At 41.1% G+C, this 25,585-nt stretch overlaps 1 protein-coding gene across 1 annotated transcript in view; it reads right to left on the bottom strand.

The window, feature by feature from the left end:
* LOC111862837 (proline dehydrogenase 1, mitochondrial) overlaps positions 1-25,585 on the bottom strand; it is a 54,884-nt gene that overhangs the window by 16,910 nt on the left and 12,389 nt on the right. The window contains exons 2-4 of the mRNA XM_023848565.2: positions 21,264-21,472; positions 14,291-14,328; positions 11,727-11,870 (exon numbers count right to left, since the gene is read on the bottom strand). Of these exons, the coding sequence (XP_023704333.1) occupies positions 11,727-11,870; positions 14,291-14,328; positions 21,264-21,472 (391 nt within the window). The remainder of the gene's footprint in view (positions 1-11,726; positions 11,871-14,290; positions 14,329-21,263; positions 21,473-25,585) is intronic.

Raw genomic sequence — 25,585 nt, 5'->3', positions numbered from 1 at the left:
AATATGCATGTCATATGGCAGCCAACATGCTACAAGACTTGCCTGACGCCCTCATCAAGCTCTCCACAATACATGGCTTTAATCAGTGGATATATCCTTATTAAGGTTCTTTCTTCCACCCATATTTGCTCTAAACTCTACTCAGGTGATGAACCACATCAAAGATGTGTTAAAAACCAATGTTTTGGAGAACTTATTTATCTCCAAATCACTGATTTTTAATTCAACATGACCAATCACCTGAAAGAATTTCTGTGTGCTTGTTCTCTGTGAAAGCTTCAGACCATTCACTGTCTACTAGTTATGCTTCACAAACTTCCCCTGCATCGTGGGAGATCCTGCCTTGTTCACTCAATGACTCGCTTTATGTTACACCTGAACTTCTGATCAACATATAAGGTTAAAGAGGGATACACAATTTTATGCACAGACACTGATTTTCTAGGGGAAGAAAATGTTGATGTAACACACAGTAAAATGCTGGAAATATGACAGACTTGCTCAGGTCACTGCTGCCACCTGGCAGCAATCTACATCACTAGAACCAACCTCCTCATGATCCTCCAAAGCGGTATTACAAATGGCTACACCATCTGCTGCACGCTACACTCCCCGTCCCAGAAGATTATGTAAGAATTTAAACATAAACTTTCTTCTTACTATTTTAATATTATAATTCTTTCTACTGTATTATTTTTAAACACATTTTTTATTTTATTTTATTATCAAATAAAACCAAAAAACAACTGTAAATGTATGTGTGTCTGATATGTTTCAACTCACTGCCATCTTCATGTGCATCAAAACACTCAAAATGAAGCTACTGGTCTCATATTCAAGTTCCTTCTAGAAGGAACACAATTGAACTCTTACTGCACAATTTTTGGTAGTGAACATGGAGTTAAGATAAATATTTTATGACCCAGAGAATAATTAATTCACATTTACAATTTAATGTAGAATTTCAAGTAAATTGAAGAAATCTGATATGTATAGACATGTCAAAACAGCAATACAAAACAAAACACGGCTTCTTAATCAATAATTTGTTCTTTCAGATCCATTTCATTTTATCTAACACAAGTATCATATCATACATGTAAGATTCCATTACTGGCTATGAACAGCTGACCTACTGCACCAACATATTTCAATACTAGAAATTAGAGTAACAGGCCTGAGCAGGTTGCATTCCCTCATTTTGCTGTGTGTGTTGCATCCACTGCAAGAGAGCCATCACCACATTTAAGCCCTAGTCCACCCCCACTCTCATTATGCTAAATGTCATGTGATAAAAAAAGCAGTATGCTGCAAACAGCAAATAGATAAAATGAGTTTTTCTGAGATAAATTCCACGACTTCCACCTATCTTCTCCATTTGTCAAGAAGAGTTGGTGGCACCAGTGCAGCGGTCCAGATGTTGCTCTCTCGCTCTCTCTTGAACCTCGCTGCATGAGCTTTAGCTCTCAGCTCGTCCTCATTCGCTTGGAGATCCAACCAATCACAGGGTTGGACCTCTGTCTTGTAGCACCTCATCACTACATCCTCCACTAACACCCACACTTGCAACAGGTGTGTATCATCCATAGCAACTGATCTACTTACCCACACTCAGCCATGTTACCACCAGCCATTCAACCAACTACCTTACACCTGGATAAGAAAGTACGGTGTCTTCATAAAGCCATGGCTGAGATGAAGTGTTTGCCATTTTGTAACAAAACATGCTAAACATGAATACAACAGCAAAAGAAAGAGAAACCTTCAGTTTCATTTCTGTACTCAGGAAAGTTGCGGTGAACCTCTCCGATCGTAAAAGAAATGAAGGAATTCTGACAGGGATACAAATTCTATAAATAACAGCATTTATAGAATGCTTACGACACTGGCAAGAACATATTGAGAGGAGGAGCTCTAAAGTAACTGGAAAAAAGATCTTACAATTATGACCAAAAGAAAAAAAAATGAAGTTTTGGAAAACATTTAAAACAATGGAAGGAATCCATTTTCAACATCAGTAACAGTCTTAGTAAGTCTCATACTGGAAGTGACGATGACAACGCAGTCAAGTTCAATATGAGTCCACGAACAAAAACATCTCAAAAGTGACTGAATTTGCTGCCATTTGTCCGACATAACCACAAAAGCAATGGTCAGGTAGAACATCTGGGGACTGAGGTGGCCAAGGTTTCCAGTCTCCTTCCCCATTCCACTTTACAGGAAAATATGCACAACAAATGATGGCATTGCTACAGCACAGGTTGCAACCCTGCTGGAAAATTGCACCTGTCTCCAGTCTAGGATAGTACAAAAATTTAGCAAGTTTTCCAACTGGTAATTTTGTGATGTTACAGTTGGTACTACGAAGACCGTGGCTCAAATCCACATCATATGTTCATTTAGGACTATCACACGTGTTTGACAAATATGTGTGTGTTATCTCACTACCCATATTTTCATGTAATATCTGTGAAAACGTTCACAGATGTGCATCATCATCTCATCACTGAAAATTATACTTACTTACTTACTCATGGAGCTGAGCCCTTCTGGAGGAGCCGCCAATTCTGTAGATACTCAAGAATTTCCCAGCATTTTATGGAACACGAAGGTTCATTACCATGTTCACAAGAGCCCTCCGCTGGTCCCTATCCTGAGCCAGATCAATCAAATCCATAAATCCCATCCTCTCTCTAAAATCCATCAGCTGGGTCCCTTGTCACCACAGCATGGCACGTCCTCAGGTTGCAGATGGAGGAGACTCCATCCAGTTTTGGAGGGAAGCTGCGAATATATTGAATAAGCAGTCGCGGAGAGCTGACAAGGGGTGGTCCTCCAGCTTGGGGGTTGGGCGTGGGGCTATCTCCTCCTCACCATAAAAAATTAGTTTGTTATGAAAATGAACACAAAGCCTCAGACATGGACGGATTCCTTGGATAAACTGAAAATTATACACTGTAAAAATCTTTCATTGCATACATATTCCGCAAAATCACATCTCTCGTGACGGCTGCCAGGCTTCAGAGACTGCAGTAACAGTACGACATAACTTGAAAAATGAAGACATTTCTTCAGCAACCTTTGAACTTCTCTGCTTTTCATATCTAACTGATCAGCACATACTGACCACTCTGCAGCATACAGAAAACTTGCTCTGGTAGCTTGATATGATGTATCAAAACGGAGGGTCTTCACAGCTCTTCTTTCTCAGTAAATTTCCTGTCTCCTTTAACTGTTACCCCACCTAAGAATGTTCTTTTTATGTGACGGTCTTTTCTTGAAGAACCGTGACAAATACAATTCCCACATTAACCAAGAACTCATACTTCACCAGGCATAACACATACTGCACTTTCCTCTGCATAGCTAACATGAGTACTGATTACAGATGTTTCCTCTCCTGACCTGACTCGCGTGCTTCACATGTGACTTCCTTTGTCCAATGAAACTATGAGAGTTTCTCCTTTTATTAGTACTTAATTCAAGTTTGTAGCATGTGTGATTATGAAATGGCAACAATTCAAAACTCCACCATCACTTTATGGACACAAAGCATAAATGACATTTTTACTTACTCTCGATACAAAGCTGTGTGTTTCTTCCTTCATTGCACCACATGGTACCATCTCTTTTATAATACGACAGACTTAAAATGTGCTCAACAATCCTGACATTTAAGCCAATGGGTTGAGGCTTCTTCAAGTTCTAAATACTTGAATGCTTACAATATGACTGACTTTATACAATATCATCAAATGACGCTTGCACGAAAGTTCTGTACACCTCTGTTTTAACACATTCACTGCCAACTCCTTCACCTAATGGGTTAAAGTTTACTGAATGTCAGTGACAATCCTATCGAGCAGCAAGATGTTACCATTTTGTGATAAACGCCATTTTCTGCTACAGATGTGTCTCAAGTGCAGAGAAATTTTATGGACAGAATGTCAAAGCTCAGATGAATTGAAATATACAGCAACTGCTAATACCTTTTTAATTGAAGATTACTGTTTTCTGGGATTCGATGCCATGTAGTCTGGTAGACCACTATGGATATTTTGGAGAAACCTGTTGCTTCCATCTTCAGAATAGGAGACCCTGCTCAGCCGGCCACAAGAACATCCCTAAATTTCTGTAATCCACAGAGATAGATCATTTCGTCTCTTCCCCCTGAAGATGGAGAGGCACCACGTACTCCAAAATGTTGATAACCACCTACCAGACTACACTGTGTCACATCCATCAATGTGAGAACCTCAAATATTGCACAGTTCTTCATACATTCACTTGAATTTTCTCTTTGAACACAGGAAATTAAAAGTAGTTTTCTTGGAAAAATTGCTGGCCCCACAGGTAAAATCAGTGCAGAGAAATGACAGTGAATGGGTTAATCAGCCTCTGTTTACAGATGGGACAGCAACCCAGACTGTTGTTAGCATCAGTACAAACAATTACATACATACCTCTATTGGTATTTCGAAGAGCATCAGTTCTGTGTTCTCTTAACTACTGGGCCATGAAAGTATAACTCTGTTAGTACATTCCTCATGAGACTGTCTTCTTCTTTGTAACACTTATGCCTTTAAAGCACAATGGTTACTATATGTACTGCCAATGCTCAACATTAAAAAACTCTACATTCTGCTCACAGAATGTATTTATGGATCTCATATGATTCTCAGAATGAATGGCAATTATTTCCCCAAATAATATTAACTGACTGGCCTTTGTCACAAGACTGTTTCCGGCGAGACAGGAACTGAACTGTTGCATATTACATTAAACTCATGCTTCAAAAGGTTACAATTCTATATTTTATTATACACCTTTTGTTTCCACCGAAAAGAATTTTCATTCATGCCTAATGAAAATTGTATTAACATAGTTTCATGACCTTTAGTGGGCCTAAGGATTACAGCTGCAAAAAAGGAGAACTCGATAAGGATACCTGCACACTTCCCCTTCACTACAAACATCTGTCAACCCTACATGAACTGGGAGCAAACTTTTAAACTTGTAATACTGTTGCCTTTGTTATATTGCTGAGTTAGCAGGGCTGATAACACACTGATCATTCCACCGAACCCAGCTGTGTATAAAAGAAGGACCAGGTCTTTACATAACTCCAAACAACCTCACGGGACTTTACGAAACCTCCTGACTCTGTAACTATCCATGTGCTGGGTCAGAGATGAAGCCCCTCACCCACTTTCAGGCTCAGGTGTGATACTGTGCTGCCTGGTCAGGGCTACTGCACACCTCAGGGGGACATGGGGAGAGATGACACTGACCAATGGTGGAATGATGGTTAGCTGGAGGGGGGGAGGACCCAAAATAACCTGGAAAGAAACCTACTCCAGTACCACTCTGTCCACCATAAACCATACAGGAAGTCACCTGGGATTGAATCCGAATCCTCACAGTTCAGAAGCTAGCATCTAACTGCCTGATCTCTCAGTCTGAATATTAGAAAATTTTGGGGGTTAAAATCACTCAAACACAAGCTATAAAGGTAAGGTACAGCTATCCCTGTAACAGGCCATGAAGGCACATACAGTTGTGAGGCACTGAGGCTCCTATATTTTCTAGACAATTGGCTCACAGATGGCGGTAAGTTTGTCAGTCTTATGTGCCGGCCGCCCATTACCCCCAGGAAGATTCCTGGTACTCATTTCTGTTAGGGGCCGAGTAAACCCCATGGCTATAGTGCGGCTGGAAGGATTAGGTCAACTGAAAAATCCAATGACCTCATCGGGAACTGAACCTGCGACCTTACAGCTTGTAGCATAGTGCCTCAACCAACTATGTCATGGCATGGCCCCCAAATACAAGCTATACAGTTAAGCTTTTGGTATTAATTACTGGACTGAATGGTCACAATCACAGATAAACTGGAACTGACTTGGAACGAAGTGGTCATGGCCTACTCCAGGGATTATCTCAGCATTTGCTGGGGGATGAACAATTTCAGACAGAACAGCCAGTATCCTGGTCGACATTCAAACCGATCATCTCCTGGATACAAGTCTAGTCCATTATTGTTACAAGCCACTCAGCCACAACATGACGACTTATCCGCATATGTCACTACTGTGTGTATTTAACATATTATCTAATGTGAGGATCAGTTGCTATGGACAGAACGACATAAAGAAACAACCATTAGCAAGTGTTGGCTGGACAGCCACTCCGATCTGTCACGGCTCTGAAGTGTCACAGTCAAGGGTTGGATTTCTCTTATTTCTCCGGAGTGCACTTCCACGGGAACCGCTCTTACAGTGACTGGGAGAGACCGGAGCCCACACATATCATTGCCAAAACATGAATTCCTCAACTTTCCAAGCATTATCCTCCACAACTAACTTGCGACCAAAGAAAGTAGTTGAAACAGAGCCCGCTGCAAATACCTGTAACTATTCAAAGATTCCAAGTAATGTCAGATGCATGTCAGTGCATAATGGCATATCACTTGCCCGAAGGTTAAGAACTTAACAGAAGCCCTAAGTCATTTAACTTCTGATATCTAATGGAAATGAAAAGAAACTATTATCAGCCTTGAGCAATTTTCAGCTTCTTTTCCATAGGGAAGTCTCCTTTAACTCATTACTGCAAGGGTGGTCAAACAAAGCCATGTACATCCTCCTGCTGAAGTTCTGCCCACTGCAGACATTGAACATTGAACTTTGTGGGTCTCATCATTGAAGAGTATGAGGAGAAGGAAAGAGGGTAGAAGGTGAGAAAGAAAAGAAAATGGAGGATTAAATGATAACTGAGGAGGAGAAAGGATAATAAGGAAAAAGAGGACAAAAATGAAGGGAAAAAAAAGGCTTCTTTTTTATGTACTGGACCTGAAAGTACTAAAGGAAAAAAGTAACCTCAAAATTCCACTCGGTTTGAACAGTGTATCTGCTACAATCTGACAGTGAAGGCTCATCAACACACGGACGGCCGAGCAGTGTGGCCACCCTTGTGAGGGCCTGGCAACCCCAGGCACGTAACAGCCCCGCAGGTAGGAAGTACACTCTGTATCACTTTAATAAGTTGTGCCCCAGAACCAAACCCTACTTCACGCCACGCTCGAACGGCACACACTCGTTCCTCAACACAGTGGCAGGGCAGTAGGGTATGGCGGAAGCCAGCTCTAAGAAATGCTCCAGTCTCACACATTGCTCCAACATACCAACATACTCTGGCAAGGTGGCAAAGCATTTGTTAAATGACCTTGCAACCAACAGAGGCTACTTTTGGCACTTTTCTATTTTTTGTTTTTCGTATCTATCTTTTTTTCTCTCTATTTAAGCAGCAGAGTAAATGTGTCGAATCCGAACATGACTACTCCTCTTCCTCAATTCATTCAGATGCTTGCAGGGATCTCTTCTGGAAAAGAGTTTCTGCATCACACACAAAACAATACAAAAACCCTCCTAGCCAAAAAATGAACAAACGAGACTATAAAATGGTTGACTTGGTAAACAGACAGGCATACCTTATTCTGAGATGACTTTGCATGACCTCGCTGTTGAACAGCTACTGGCAACACTGATTAATTTGTGAACTACACCGACACAATTCAGACAGCGACTTTTGCTTAACATTAGCAATACTGCAGCACAATTCATGGAACTCTTTTGCAAAGCACATGCTAGCTGATAGCTATATGTTGGCCAAATTATGAAATGGCCTTAGCCATTCTACCCAAGGCCACTTTATCCAATGGCAAAATGAGAACTGGTGTGATACTATACACGAAACAGAAGCTAAATTCCCATCTGCAGTACTGAAATGATATTTAAAAATTTATTTACAGAACTTTGGACGACTTTAACAGTTAGTTCTGTTTACAAGCTCAACTCACATAACCTAGGTGGTAGACACACAAGGGATGTATAAAGTAGGTTCTGTTTTTGCATTGGTACGTTTGGCATTTCGTCCATCTGGTTCAGATGTGTAAGATGTGAAGTACAGTAAACTCCTGGTTATTCAGTATCAAAGCACCCAGAATTCTCAGCAAATCAACAAAAATTTAAAAGAAAATTTCTATTCTTTTTATGAAGATGTACCCTAAAAATTTGCAATATGCATATGTTCACCTGCCATGAGGTATCCTCCCAGGAAACCACTAGCAGGACTGCCACAGAATTACAGAACAGGAGAGATGAACCTGCCATACTGTTGCATTACATATATCCAAAACCTTTCATCTGCCAAACTACAGCATCGCCTGGGAAGACTCCAACACAACAACTAAAGTGAAAGCATGTTTTGTGTTGGGTTTCTACAAGTTTCTTTAAAGCAACTACCAAGCCCCATTTCTCATACATGCTTCTTGCTAATGGGGAGTTAGCTTTATTATGTTTTAATATATAAAATTTAAACCAAGACAGTTCTTAGATTATCTGTTAATATAAATAATTTTGTGCTTGTATCAAATTGTGTTGTCTTCCCTTTTAAGAACAAAGTAAGGGAGAGAGGCCCCCATGATCATACTTTTCCCAGGGACTACCACTGCCTTAAAGCAGCCTTGGGTACAGGCTATCTTGTTGAGACACATACAGAGGTCCACAGACCCAACTGTTTCCAGGAGTTACAACTGCATATCACAAAAAGACATCACTGGCAGCAAAGCCTAAGGTGCCTCTATGTTCCACCAAGCAGCCATTTTCTCTAAAAGTCTGCACTCAGCAACTCACTCACGTAACACTGGCTGCTAAGCAACAGCTGTTGTGTGAGTGAGTGCTCATATTTTTGTGTAAGAGAAACGGGACAACTCAACAAAGCAGCAACTCAATCAAAACTCTCTCACTGGAGGCCAGCACTCGCCTCATTTAACTTTCTTAATCTTTCTAATACCAATGCAAGTAAACTGGATTACAAGCCACTATGATTAAGACTATTCTTTTGGATTAACACACCATGCTTCAGAACCATATCTATTTCCTTCATCATATGAACAGTCCCTAGTTAGAGGTACTCTGAAACCTCAGACCATGTTCTATCTACAGGCCTGAGACAAACAAAAAAAAGGTATAAAGTTAACCTTGTAACAGGCCGGGTAGGCCTATAGGGCTTATGAGACTCTGAGGCGCCCACATTTTCTAGACAATCAAATCACACATGGCAGTGAGGGTGACATTCTTATTTGTCGGCTGGCCGCCCTTTACCCCCAGGAAGATTCCTGGTATCATTTGTTAGAGGCTGAGTCAACCCCAGGGACATAGTGCAGCTGGAAGGATTTGGTCAAAATGAAAAATCCAATGACCTCATTGGGAATCGATTCTCAATCTTCCAGCTTGTAGCACAGTGCCTCAACCAACTACGCTACAATGTCCCCCCCTCCCCTCCCCCCAAGACTACTGTCTTCTGGAATGTGAGACTGCACAATCCAGTAGATTTTCACAAATGTTCTGCATCCTCAGGATGTCCTGCACACAGGGTCATACTGCAGAAGATTCCGCAGTCTCAGAACAATTCTACCTACAGAACAAAGGAACAGGTTATGGAATATCACTGCTTCTGGGTTGTGACTCTGATACATATTGACTAACATTTCAGAGGAACCTGGTGATGGGAGCGGTAGGTTTCTTTGAAATCTCTGTAAATATCTACTACACTGTATGGTGTTACACTCCTAGTCTGTTGGGCCCACAGTGAGAATTCTCAGACTACGGAACCTTATGCGATGTGATCCAATGTCCAGTGTATCCTGAAGATGGAAGCAATAATTTCCTCTAAAACCCTGGTAAATAACTACTGGGCTACATGGTGTCATGTCACTGACATGAAAACCTCAAACCTCACAGAGTTCTCATTCATCTGCAGACAGACTTAAGAATCAATTTCCAAAATTAGCGATTTTTAAAAAGATTGCAATGGCTGATACAGTCCAACAGAATAATCTTAACCAATGTGTCATACCATCATCATGAAACTTCAAACATAGTTCAGGCTACTTTCACTAACTGCAACTTTTACTTTTTAAGTCCACCTGTACAGGCTGTTCTCCATACAGTGGGGATGTTTAAAAGCAAGCTTTTCACAACACCAAGCAAACACTTCGCAACAAGATATTATAAATTTAATCTGACAGCTATCAAGTTAGGAAAACAGCCTAAGGGGTAGAATAGTACTGGCTTCCTCTTCACTAAGCTACTGGGTCACTGTCAGGCTGCCAATGGATATCTGCCAGGGGTGCAAACACAAAGCCAGATTAGAAACGCAGAGAAAAAATTAATCATCTACCTTGCAATTTTGCTGTGCCAAAAAGTGCATTCTACTAAGTGCTGGTAACACTAATCACCCATGTAATCATCACATCCTTCAGCCCTCCACTTCATGAACTAGAACGCTTTATGTAGACATGTCGCGTGCATGGACATACTGCTAAATAAGTAAACTTCAATTTCTTAATTTCAGTGTCGTTCGTCCTTAGACTTTTTTACAGATGGAAACCTTTGAGACTAATATACAGTAAAACAAATAATGTTACAATTTAGCTAAACTAAACTTAGCTAACTAAGCACGAGGGCACACCCACTAAGCCCTATCCTAGGCAGACGTATCCAGCAAATACCTTCCCATCCTATTTCTTTAAGATCCACTTTCACACTATCTTTCTATCTATACCTAAGTCTTCTACGTAGTCTATTTCCACTGCATTTTCTAACCAAACTTTTATATACTTTTTTTATCTCACCCACGCATACTGCATGCCCCCATTAGTGTTGGTCTTCTTTATTTGATCTCCCTGACTACAAAACATAATCTTCCTAGTTTTTAGAATACTGGATCACAAACAAAGTTATTATTAACACTGAAAGATGAAACTGAAGTTTTGGGTCAATACATGAATATGACTTAGCATATTCCGCAATTTTTATGATGTAAAACACTGAAGTGCTTGAAAGATATGACACTGTAGCTCTGTTTTTCACAACCTGATTTTGGGTGAGGGGGGGGGAGATGAAATATAAATTTTTAATGTCAAATTCAGCTGAAACAATTCTTTTTTGCCTGCATTTAATCGTCTCTCCCTGGTAAGTAATCAGAATTGTTAATGCAAACAGCAAGAAAAAAATTATAGAGTAATCAGATTTAAACATTTGTTGGCATTGTTTTGTTGCCAAATAGGAAACACTATGCAGCATTTGAACATTGAAACATTTTTTACTCACAATTCTGACATGGTACTAAATACAAGTCAGCTGATCACAAGCAATAGCATAAATACAAGTGGAAAAGGTTACATTTATATCAGTAAAAATCTTGGAGGGAGAGGACATGATTGTTTGGTGAAAACCAAAATGGGGAGGGGGGATGACCCTGTGAACCAGTACTATATATGGAAGAATTTGAGGGCAGTGATGATGATGTTGGCAGCCAAGCACATACTACTGGCTCTGTGTACACCCCTGCCAGCAAACACATGGTTGGACAACTGACACATGAGGTAAGTTATTTATAAGTGAGAATTCAGTTTGGCATCATGACAGTATGGGACAAAAAGCAACCTAGACCAAATTTTTCTTACCATTTGACCACAGACTCAAAACATGACACTCTGGTCTACACACACACTCTCACAGCTTGTTTTAATACTAAAACGAAAGCCAGTTTTGGTGCTCAAGTGTCTGGATATGAAAAGTGAGGCTGTGAATAGACCAGAGTGTTGAACAACACACACAAGAACATCGTAAGAATGTAAACGAGTCGGTGCTCCTTGCTCTTACCTGACACTGCCTCCAGACACTCATGGAATATCTCCAGGTTGCGTTCACACTGTGCCTCGTTCAAGTAGAAGTAAGTACGTGCACTCTGAACTTTGTACCGCCGATCGGCAAACTGCCTGTCCATGTGATACTGCGGTATTGTGCCTGAAGAGAAAGCAGTTTCATATGAGCACAACCAAAATATAAACTTAACTGAAGTTAACATACAACACCCTACTGACATGCTCGCACAGAACTATCATACCAGCACCCATGACTGAATCAACAGACAGGCGTATGGAGTTCAGTAATAGCAAATCAGAGAGGGAATACAAAATCTAAAACTGTCATGGTAACTACATGCAAATAAGTCTTCTTGTGCCATCAAGTCATGCCAGTGAGGAACACAATTGCAGTATTTCAGAGATAATAAATACGTGTAAATAGAGTGAGAGTCTCTGAAATGTTGAGATTTCACTCAAATTAAAACATCTGGAACTTATTAATGTAATAAAAAGATAAGGAATAATAAACATCACATCCACATAATCTACCGCGAGTACTTGGGCATCACTTCAATAACCATGGCTACCAAAAGACAGCAGATTTCACAGTATCTTTTGGTATATTTTGATATTCTCACAGAAGTGACCACGAAGATTACTGGATTTGAGGTTCTCACAGTGGTGGTTATGAACCGTACCATCTTCTGGGATATACTGCGGTGTAGTTCATTGAAAGTCAACTGAATTGCAGCTTGTCAGCTTGCATGGTTTCTTGCTCAACTTATTCTTCGACCCTGAACACAAAGGTGAAAAGTTCCTCTGCAGCATTAGTCGACTTCCGATGAACTACACGATGTTATATCCCAGAAGAGATTGCTCTTCATGAAGATTACTGTCTTCTGGGATGTGACACTATGTAGTGTTGGTAAACAGCAGATTACGTAGCATCACATCCAAAAACACTGTAATTATCATATCACTGAGTGTTCTCTACAAAGCTCACAACGGAAAGAGGAGCAGTTACATCTTCACATCTAATGCTTGTTCATGTGAAATTCATGTGTAGTGCTGCTAGCAAATACGGGTGATGGCAGGTAATCACATGGCAGTTCATTCTAGAGCAGATCCATCAGCTGGACCACCACCAGAGTGCCTGCCTCAATGCCCATGGGACTGATTTTAATGTTTTCTACTATTCTGCACAGAAAAATCCATGAATGGGTTTCATTTGAACTAAGCCTCACACATCAGACTGACATGACTTATCAACCACCTTTGCTTTCCAGATGAGAACTTCAAAAATAATTTCTGAAATTTTACTACACTTCACCTTTTCTCCATCTTCTTCTAGTGACAGAAAACCACCCCATATCTGAGAAAATCTCATACATTCACAAATGACTGCTGGGATCACACACTCACGGAGATCATGTGCCAGACACGTACCATTCGACTGCTGTGAACAGTGATTACTATGCATACCACCTACTTTAACAATTTCACCCATAAGGAGCATTTATATAGCTCCTGTTATAAAAATATTTCCTCCTAACTGCGAGATCTTAGTCATCAAAGACTGAATTACTCCTTTTTGGAGACAAGAGAATAACATTTAAATATAACGTAAATGACATAAGTAAAATTAGGGCTGAATTCCATCAAGTGCAGTGATGTTTATTAATAAAGTAGAACATTTACACGTTTTGGCCTATGTCAGCCACTAGCCGAAACAAGTAAAGGTTATATTTTATTATTAAACAACGTCGCCATACTTGATGGAATTCAATCCTAAGCAATGTAAACGAGCTTCACACTTCTCAAGTAACATGTCATATATGGAGAAGCATCTTAGATACAAACTGCTATTTAAAATAGTCTGTATTCACCCAAATGCCAGGTAAAGCCCTGAACTTGAAGACCGAGGATGTGATAATGTGTTGCTCAGTGAGGACTATCAGACACCTTAGAAGGGTAGTGACAGATGAGTACTGAGCAAAGGTGGAATGACTGGCACAAGGGAACTGAAGAAACATGGAGAAAAGCCTGCCTCAGTGACATTACTTCCACCACAAAACTCAAATAAAATCACCACAACTGCACCTGAGAACCAGCTGTGAGAAGACAGTACCTACCTGCATGAACTAACACATGGCCACAGACACACTACTACTCTCAAACTGAAATATGACAAAAGTACACAGTTCTTTTCCAAGGCAAATAGCAACATGTCCACCAGAACTCCTAACACTTCTCATCACTGTGCAACAAATATCAAAACATTCTTGGTGTCTCTGCCAAACTGCCTCCTCCCCACTTCCAGACAATAACCACTGGCCACCATGACAATACAACACAAAACATACTCACATGTCATTGGAGATCCTTGTATGCTATTATACAGTTCCATAAACTTATTACTGGGTGATTGAGGGGCAGATAGGACAGGGGCCCCGGGCCAAAAGCCCATTAGCGACGTCACCCATGGGACATTCGTTGCACTCGCTTGCTCCTGACGGCCTATACCACTGCCAGGAGAGACACATAAAAACATATCAATACAATACAGAGAGAAGAGCTCACCTTGTGACTTCTCATCTCCCGCTTCTGATACACTTCCCCTGCAATCACAAGAAGAGGTTATGTTAAGTAAGGTTTGGTTAGATGACAGGCATATATACACACGTTAGATCTGGTCAAGTTCAATTTTAGGTTAGGTTAGGTTTGATAAGACTAGGTTAAGTCTGATTAGGTCATGTTAGGTTAGAGTGACTTTAATTACAATCATACAAGAAATCCTCTGATGTGTCAGGTTTCAGTATAGAAACTAGGTAATGAGATGGATGACTGAGGAATCAGGGTTTGACTCCTGACAGCAGCAAAAAGATTTCTTCTTCTCCACAGCATCCAGACTGGCTCTTAGAGCTTAGACAGCCTCCTGCAGTGGCAAATGGGGGTTAGTTCTCTAGAGGTTGAGTGGCAAGGGCATGGACCTGACCTCTCACCTCCATTCAGAAATAAGGTTAAGAATGATGGAGCTATACCTCTACTCCATACATCTTCATGATATGATGCTTAACTAAGCATGCCTTTAAATTGGTTGAGTTGGGTGAAGTTGGGTTAGAGTATATCATGTTAGGTAACTTTGGTTACAGACATACATTATCCTCATTCATACGTGGAAACATTTTGTTGTTTATAAATGCCCAACGATGGTCATAAATGACCGAAACATGTGATAAGATAACATCTTAATAAAACAAAATGATTTTATTGACAATTTGGGTCTATCAGTTATTTATTATGATAAATAACATGTTATGATGCTTCTTCCTTCTAAACTATCCACACACAATTAAGTTCAACACGGTAAGGGTTAAATACAGTTGCCAAACGAGGCAGATTAAATACTCGTACAAATGATTATTATCTGAAGATGGTTCCATATAAACTCATTGAGAATCCATATAATGCTCGCAGGCATTAGGTACCACTCAATCCAACAGTATCTGCAATGCTTGGACCTTCCCTTCTGCAAACATGCAAATAATTTCTGTGCTCTGAAACCCTGTGCATTAGTTTGAAGTGTTAAATAAACCAATTACATATATTTAGGTGTCAAACTAGCCAGGTTTACATATGTGGCTGTTTCCCTGTGGGTAAAATGGCAGGAGCATGAAGCTGACCACTAACTTTCCTTCTAGAGGTGACTCCTTCACATGTCTTAATGAACTAATGCTTAATGAGTTATGTACAAAGATAAACTTTACCCTTCACAGTTGAGGAATGGTTCTGGTAACAAGGTTGCCATGACCATTAACAACTCGCAAGTGAACTCTGAGAGTAACCAGAGAGAACCAGGGCCTGTCTTTTGGAATGCAAGCTTAATAGTATGGGATAGCTCAGTCGATACAGCGACTGGCTATATGCTGGACGGCTGAGGGGTTAGAGTTCAAGTCCTGGTAGAAGCAAGATTTTTCTCCTCTCCACATCATCCAGACTGGTTCTGGGGTCCACCCAGCATCCTATCCAATGGGTACCGAGAGCTCTTTCCTTGGAGGGGGGGGGGTAAATCAGCCAGGGCGTGAGGCTGACCACTCACCCCCAATTAGTGCTGAGGTCAAGAATACATGGATATATGCCTCCATTCCCCCATACTTCTTCATGGCAAAATGCTTAATTGGTTAAGCACAGGGGCAACTTTACCTTTTCCTTGCAGTACTTATGTGTAGCCATGCTGACTCACTCACATCTGGCATTATGGTATGTCTTAATTCTGGCAACCTTACAAGCTACACAACAGGGATGACCAGAAGGTGCATACAGCACACAGACAATGTGTCTTGTGAGATCTGAGGTTACCAAGCTGGGTCTATGAAGATCACTGTCATTTGGGATAAGATGCCATGCAGTCTGGCACACCATTACCAATGTTTCAGAAGATCCTGCTGCCTCCACCTTCAGGGTAGAACAACTGCTAGACAGTTTTCCCATTGTGGCTTATTCTTGTACCTTGAAGATGGAAGCAGTAGTTGCCTCTGGAATGTTGGTATTTATCCTCCATACTACATCACATCACAGAAGACTGTAATCTTCATATTTATCATTGTAAGAACCTCAAATCTTTCCAGATAGTCAGGAAGTTCCCTTTAAGTCTTGTTTGCATAATTTAAGTTTTCTGAACCTCTTAGAGGACGTTGTTAAACCCTTTCTTCACAATGTTAACATTATAAACCTAGATACGTTGCATACATTAGCTCTAGTTATAAAATTTCGCACACATGTAGCTGAGAGCTCTATGAATCTGCGAACTTGTGGAAAGAAAAATTACTGAAATATACAAGTATATTTACAGGCAGAAGAGTATAATAATATTGGTTGAAACACTGCATGGCCTGGAGGAACATACCATCTCAATCAAATTAAGAACATTTATAAGTGAATTACTGTAACAAAGAATATGAGTACATACAGTGAACACCTAAACCACAAGCACACTACATTTCATACTGTCTGCACAAAATATCCTTTGAGCATCATCATCAGCTAGTGGTACTCTGCTATCATTTCATTTACAGGATTCTGCTTTCAACAAATGAGAACTGATACCCACATATTGGAGATCCTGTTGAACACAGGAGACATTTGTCTAAAAGTGTGTGCCATATTAATACAAGCGTTATGTTTTTGGATATTATCAATCATCTAGTTTTTTATTTAAAACATCGTTTTGGAGACTGGAATTGTCTTGTCTTCATTTAAAAACCTACTCCCTTTGGCCCAATCAACAGAGCTAGTCCTTATCTTCAGACATCAGCACCAACACAAGACAGGATATACAAACCAACCATAACATAAACCTATATCACATCTTGTTTTGGTGCTGGTGACTTAAGATATGGATTGGGCTCAACTGAGTATGCTTTCACCTGAAGACAGACAGGATGATGGATAATGTCCAGAAACACAATAATTGTACAGATGTGTTTTGTTCTGTACAGTTACCTACTGCATGCAGTACCCTCAAAGATGTTTCAAATAGAATGTAACTTCACAGCTTATGGCTGTTAGGGAAAGGTGCATCTAAGTTGGATAAACTTAACACTGCTAAGACAGGTCTTTCAACTTCTCCTTAATATGCAAACAGATGGCTTATACAAGCCAAAGACCAAAATAGTTCTATACCTGCAAGCAGGCCTTCCCTCCCCTCACACCCCCATAAAACTCAGGTATAGAACAGGGCTCATCAACTACCTGGTCTGAATCTCCACCAGATCACTGGATACTGTTACTGAGGATTTCCAATTTACATGAATAAAAATGTATTCATTAGTAACCTCATGACTGACTGACTAACTAACTAAAATAACTGGCTAAATTCATTAAACTAACCTAATAAACTTATTCTCTCCCCACAGAGTCAAGACCAGCTAAGAAACTAACAGCTGCTCAGCTAGTCAAGAAATGTCATGAATATTATGGAACTTCAAAGCCTCATTTCTCAGATTATTTCTGAAAATCTCAAGAATTCTAACTTATAGCAATTCTAGCCCTTAGGTTCTTGCAGCTGGAGTATGATGTGTGACTTCACAGCTTTCATGGCTAGGCTGAATCAAACGTAGTCAGTGTTCCAAAGTTTCACCAAACCAAGCCATTTTCAGGGTTTATGGGGGGGGGGAGGATAAGCCAAGTGGAAGGAAAGAAAAACTTTCATCATCTCCCCAAAAACGGGGTGACCTCATCTCAGCAGCAATCATCTCTTTTCACTACCAACATGGACACTTCCCACTGGTTCGCACACAATTCCTTGGTTCACCAAATCAAGGGTTATTAAAATACTGGAAAGCTGATATCACAAATTAAGTTTCCAATAACTATTCCAGATGGTCAAATAATTCTGTGTTATGTTCTTAGACTTAAGGAGCAGGAACAGTAAGACCACAACTCATGCTCAACACAGCCACAAATCACTGAGCAAGGTTGATAACTGGAGTATGAGTCAGGATGAGTGCAAAACAGCTGTTAATTTGCGCAAACCAATCCGCGTGCATCTGCTGTTATTTGGCAACAGCAAGTGGGGCATGCCTGCAACTCCTGGCTCTGTTCCAACAGAAGATAAGCCGAAGAGTCATGACATATTTAGCTGTTGCGATGGTACTCAAGCACCAAGAGTACTCCGATGTTCCTTCAATAGTGTTACCAAGCTGGATCAGGTGGTAACACTTCTGACTTGTAGGGTTTCAGTCTCGGCGAGAACCTCAACTACCCTGAGATTTTCCACGGTTGTACGAGATAAATGTCGGGACAGTATTCCAAATTGGGTCATGGTCACTTCCATCTACAATCTCTGTATTTCATTATCCACTATTGCCTTATTACCTTGTACTATACACTCTCATATACTGAACATATCATCAAATGAACCATAAAGTCCCCATTATGGCTGTGTTTACAATGGTACCAGATATTTTTCAAATAAGAAATGTTCTACATCTTGTCAATAATTTGAGACTTATGGAAAGACGATCCAGTACTTTGCTCACAATATCACCACTGGATATTACCAGGCTTACAGATTAAACCAAGAAAAATGTGCATTTACATTGACAGCCTTCAGCGTTAAATCACAGTTTTCAGGACAAAACTTAAAAGGTTGTACCTCAATTGTGATAAAAACATGGAAAACTCTCTGCATATGTAGGCATTGTGTTCCACAGGTCACTGAGTGACAGTTCTTATGGGTCGGAATGATACGGCTTATGGTGAAGTAGGTTGTCATACTGCATAGTTGCTTGACTGTATAATGTGGAGATATGTTTTCTCAAACCGAGATACCATGATCATCTGCATTCATTAAGTAAAGATAAAAGGTAAAGTTGTCCTTGTGCTTAATTAAGCACTATGCCATGAAGGTGTATGGGGGAGTGCATGTATAGATCCACATTTTCTTGACCTCGGCACTAGTTGGAGGTGAGTGGTCAGCTTCACGGCCCTCCTGCTATTCCCCCAGGGAAAGAGCCCCTGGTATCCACTGGACAGGAGGTTGTGTGGACCCCAGAACTGGTATGGATGATGTGGAGAAGAGACCCTACTGGGACTTGAACTCCAACCTCTTGGTTGCCCAGCCTGTAGCTAGTTGCTGTACCGACTACACTATCCCAGCTCACTGCATTTATTAGGCTATTGTATTAAATACATACTCTTGATTACATGAAACCTTATTGATTCCTACTTTAAATTAAGAGCCCATGATAATCTAAGACGTAAGTCAATCAGAGAACCCAGTATTTAGGATAACCCACATAGGAAAGTTATATATTTGATAAGAATGGTTTGTTATGGGAACCCCTGCGACATTGATGGGTACAATTCCATATTTGGCACCTCACCATCATATACTGGAGATGATGGGAACATGACTCGCCACAAGTACAGCACAAATTAGCTATTAAATCATTCACTGCCGATCCTGTCATCTTTCATGATGAAATATGTTGCATGTCAAGTGACCGGCTGTTACCACTGTATACATAAATAATATTTTCTCCTACAGATGCCACTCAAATCAGAAAATTTCAAGCATAATTTGTTAAAGTTTGAAAGAGACAAAACATAGACTGACTGCTGAACGTGACTTGACACGTATGGTTCTCTGGGTTATAACCCTGTGTAGAGAACACTTGACACTCTGGATGAACATATCGCTTCCATCTTCAGGGCTGCAGAATAAGCTTGGCAAGAAACCAGCCGAAGCTGGGTGTTCTCCAAAACACTGGTACCTATCTACCAAATTACACAACACCAAAATCTTGGACATTAATTTCATTTGCATGTTTGGCATCTTGTTGTGCATGTGACTGATATGTAAATATGTCTGCTGATCACAATAACTTTATACTTTCAATAAATAACTGACAGAATCAAATTGCTGATAAATCAGTTCAGTTTATTACACACAATAATAATTTTAGACAAGTCTTACTAATGTTTGGGAACCAGGACAGTACAGTCAGTATAGCAATTGCTACGGGCTGGACGACTGAGGGTTTGGAATTTGAGTCCCAGTAGGGTCAAGAATTTTCTCTTCTCCACATCATCAAGACAGGCTCTGGGGCCCACCCAGCTTCTTATCCAATGGGTACTTGGAGCTCTTTCCCTGGGGGTAAAGCTGCCAGGACTTGAAGCTGACCATTCTCATTCAACTAATGCTAAGGCCAAGAAAACATGGAACTATAAATCAAATCTCCCGCAGGTCTTCATGGTGTAGTACATAATTAGTTAAGCACAGGGGCAACTTTACATATTTACCTTTTCTTTACTAATGTTTGACAAGTATTTTAGTATATTTAGACACCTACATCTTATGTAGAAACTTTTTATATGACAAGACTATTAGCAATGGAGCCATTGTGTCTTGCAGATTAGTGGATACATTCTGCTGTTTATAAAGGCCTGACGACAGTTGTAAATGACTGAATCATGTGTTGTGAAAATATTTTAATGAACTAAACTTATTTATTGACAATTTGATCCTATCGGTTGCTGTGTGCCAACTTTAGCGGATAGAGGGTGTTTTAGCGGATAGAGGGTGTCACGTGGTCAGCACAAACGAATCCCCACGCCCGTTAATTTCGGCTTTCTAGACCGGAACTGCTATTTCCCTGAAACAGCTACTCATTTATCCTCATGAGGATGAGTGGACCCTGTTTCAGAACCACTACTTCTCAGAAAATTAGATAGTGCAGGGAATCGAACCCGGACCTCTGGATCTGTAGCCAGGAACTCTGATCACTATGTCACAGAGGCAGTAAAGTTGGCACTAACTCTGTTGACAAGTGGCAGTTGCTCATTCGATATAGTCCAATTGCGGACTAAAAACCACTGAGTTTGTTTTGTTTTTTGTATAAAGTTGCGGCGTTTGACGAACATATTTACATATTACTTAGACACGAGTTCAACATGCCTCAGTACAAGGCAGTACCAAGTGGCAAGAAACCACAAACTAACTACAAGTGTTAGAGTTTATTTTGCTGGGACTACAGAGCCCGATACATACTCAACCTCACGGCGCTCAGCTTCTTCCTGAGAGATGTCCTCTTCCACTGAGTAGTCGAGGATCGGTTTCACTCCAAATGAACGCAGCCGTTCCAGAGTTGGCCTGATCTTGAACTGATCCTCACCTGCCACGAAGTGACCATAAAATGTTGACTTCATCAGCAACTTGAAGAGTCGGTCACCAAGAAGTTTCTTTGAAAATTTCATGAGCTGAAACCATCAGACATCAGATTAATGTGTGACATTTCATGTTCTCAGCATGATGAGTTTTAAGATTAAGTCTTCTGGGATGTAATGCTGTGTAGTTTGGTAGACGGGTACCAACATTTCGGCAGAATGTGCTGCTTCCAACTTCAAGGCACTCATGCACGAAACTATATGATATCATATCCCAGAAGATCATAATACTGAACAAATTATTCACTGTCACTTGAAACTGCTCTAATTTTGAGGATGCCATACAAGATGTACCTTGAAAGACTGAACAGAATCTAGAACGAGGTTATCACAAAGTATAAAAGTTACATTATACTGTAATGGTTTTGGGGTGTGACTATAGGTGGGGGTTTGGATTGGTGAATGTACTGACCACTTATACACACAACTTGGAACTATAAGCAATTACAGGGTCATCACTAATCTCTACAATTCACAAATCACAACAGCATCCGCTACACCTTTTCCAGCTTGCCGTGTCTTCACCAGCAGTTCCCTAGCATTGGCTTCTAACAGTGGAGATTCTTCAGCTTCACACAGTTAATTCCTTTCTTCACAGCCTCCCATGCAGAATTCAACTCTGTACAGAACCTGATATCATACAGAACTGCCTATCAACTCAACTGAACTCACTGATCCAACTGTCCTGTCATAACTTCTCAGCATGGACCACATGAAAACACTGTTCTTCTATTTCTGCATTCATGTCAATGAGGGGGCCACATATCATGATTCATGGTCATTTCTTTCAAACCAAAACTGTGTGCCTTATCACCCCCCAACAGTTTCATTTTTAGGACTACACCTGACTACTATGTCTTTGAACTTCACCAGGGTCACACATCAGTCTCTCAACTCAGTCCTCGCATGTGTCACTTTCTGATGTCACTGACTGTATCGGTGGGGTTATTAGTATTGGAACTGTGTGTATTTCAGGATGAAGTCATTAGTTGTTGTCAACAGAAGGGGCTCACATGTCATGGCGATTATGGTAAATAATTCAGCTGAAGATCACTAGGCACTCATCAATATTCTACAGACTCTGTGCCGCTTGTTGCTACATTCAAGACTACAAAAAGCCACTCCTGCTACCTGCGAGTTAAAACAGCTTCAAACTGATGGAGGACAAAGAATCATGAAACCCACAATTGACATTTTTATCTGAGCAACTATTAGCTTCTCAAGAAGGATTCTGTTCCATGGTGTTCGTGACACAGTCCAACACAGATCATCAGCAACATATAAGCGAAGGGAGATATGCCGGACATCCTGACTGAATGGTCTTGTATCATGCAATAATCATACAACACTGTGTGGGCACACTTCTGGACCATGTCCAAGGGGGTGGTGATGATGGAAATATTTCAACGTGAACCATACCACTCTGCCTGCTGAAGTATTTCCTGTCTGGGCAGCTGTTTGCAGCATTCACTCTGCACCAACTTGCTCAACTACTCTTTGCAGCTGAGTCCTTCTGGAGAAGCTAGTAGCATCTTATGGAACCCAAAGGTTCAGTATGATGCTCACAAGAACCGGCCACTGGTCACGTCCCATCCCTATTCTGAGCCAGATGAATCCAGTCCACCCATACCATCCTATTATGACCCATTTTAATACTATTCTCCTATCAACGAATGGGTCTTCATACTGGTCTCTCTTTCTTCGGGTTTTCCTACAAAACGCCGCAGACATTTCTATTATATTTCACGCATGCTTCGTCTGATCATTCCAATAATATATGGTGAAGAGCAGAGATTATGAAGTTCCTCATTATCCAGTTATCTCCAGTTTACTTCATCCCTCTCACAAACAAATACAGCACACCCTCAATAATCCGGGGTAACTGGGTGGGGGAGAGATCATCTAGATCAAGCGACAATCCATATCAGTGACGCAAATGGTAGCTCTAAAGGGGGGGGGACTTAGAACACAAATAAATGGAAAATTTTATTGATATAAGTAGTGTTGATGAAAATAAATAAAAATATATCACTGTAGAACGTTTATTTAAAATTTGTAAAAAGACAAATACATTTATTCATCGATAGAAGACTCAGAAATTGCAGATTTGAAGGAACCTGCCAAGTTTTGCCTGAACAGAAAAGTGACTCATCTGCCTTCCTAAATGCCACGTATCTTTTAAAGCACGTATTCAACTGTGAACGGGGCACGTGGTAGCGTACTTTGTTGAGGAACTATGCTACAAGCCGGAAGGTCACGGGTTAGATTCTCGATGAGGTCAGTGGATTTTTCAATTGACCTAATCCTTGCAGCAGCAATATAGCCCTGGGGTCGACTCAGCCTCTAACAGAAATGAGTATCACGAAACTTCCTGGGGGTTAAAAGGCGGCCAGAGCGTGAGGCTGATAACTTCACCGCAATCTGCGAGCCGACCGTCTAGAAAAAATGTGGGTGGCTCGACGTCTCACAACCCTGTGGGCCTCCACGGCCTGTTACAGGGATACCGTTATCATTTTTAATTTACTGAAATGCGAACAGCATTTTTCATATTTCAATCAGGATTGACTGCAACAGGATTCGCGAGGGTTTACTGTACAGCACACCAAGGGCCGCTGCAAAAAAAAATTCACTTTGCCGCATCTCCATCAATAGGTCCCACCCCCGGTCTGTCCCGCTGTTTGTTTCCACCGGTTGCCATGGAGATAGCAGGGGCTTTTAACGCAGCCGCAACTTGGATGAAGCTATGGCAGCTGAACGCAACCACCCACACTCGCTTCAAGCTCTTACTCTTCAGCGTGCACTTCCTTTTAGCCAACTTCCCTTACCTCCAGAAAGACAGCAAGTTTATGAGACCACCATACTGCCCGAGTGGGTCCATTTTCAACTATCTATTGATTTCCACAAAACTTGGTATGAATGTTATGCCACTGCAGCGTCATACGTCCCTATTTCCTCGGGATACCTGAATCGGTTTAGTGACTAGGGTACAGGCTGAATGTCCGAGGAATCGGCGTTCGATTGCCGACAAGCCCAAAGACTTTTCTCCACAGTGTGAAGACCGGGCCTTGGGCCCATCCAGCCCCCTATCTAGTTGGTACCGGGGTTAATGTTGGTGGGCGACAAACTGACCATTCACCTCCTTCTAGGCAATGGCTAGGAATGCGTGAAACTGTATGTCCACTCCCACATACGTCGTAATGGCGTGGTGCCTAAGTATCTAGGGATATTCTCCTTTGCGTTGAATTCGTGGCATTATTTCAGCATTTACAATGTTAACCCCATAAAGATGTTGAGCCCGTAAGCCTTACAAGAGCTGGTGTTAGGCCCGAACGTCTCGACACCAAGGCAGACGCTCGAAACGTTATTTCGTCTTCGACCACTGAAATGGCTCGCCTGCAGAGACACCAGCGCACCCCTACCCTACGGCTGAAAAGGGTACCATGAAGCTGAAATTCGGTGGCATTAGTCGCAGTTCATTCATTCATCAATGGCTTTATTGCCCTCTGTTGGGCCCTGGCCTCTTCTTCAGTTTCGTAACCATTTTCACACAGACGGTAGGACTGCTTGGACGAGTGATCAGGCCATCGCAAGGCCGCTACCTACCTACATACAGGACAATACAAACACTGAATAAACGCACACACAGACTCCATTCATTGAGTGGAATTAGAACCCTTGATTCCAGCGTTCGAGCGAGCGAAGCAGTTATACAGCGCGGCCACTGTGATCGGCACTAGTAACAGTTACTCCCCAACAACTCAGCTTGTTTCCCTTATGCATTTTTATGTATACTATTCAAGTGAGTGTCACATTGCGACTGACTGACGGTCGGTCGGTCGGTCGGTCAGTCAGTCAGTCAGTCAGTCAGTCTTTCTTGGTGCCCAGCCCCATGAGGGGCGCCCTTTCTGACGAGAGGACGGGTCTGTCGTTTGTCAGAGTCACTGTCAGCAGTAATACGTCAGTCGTCAGAATGCAAATATATTTACATTTTACAGGTTATAATGTTATTAAATGTATATAGAAGGCCTTTGTCAGCACAGCAGTAACTTCCGCTACAAAGACAGTCTAGTCATTTGAAAGGTCGCACGCTTGAGTTTAAGCCTCTTATAAACATTTGCATTTCCATGTTGCTGTATGACCTCTGCT

This window comes from Cryptotermes secundus, unplaced genomic scaffold (genome assembly GCF_002891405.2).
Source record: "Cryptotermes secundus unplaced genomic scaffold, Csec_1.0 scaffold462, whole genome shotgun sequence".
In the NCBI taxonomy this organism is placed as follows: domain Eukaryota; kingdom Metazoa; phylum Arthropoda; class Insecta; order Blattodea; family Kalotermitidae; genus Cryptotermes; species Cryptotermes secundus.
This window is presented reverse-complemented; position numbering and strand designations above follow the sequence as displayed.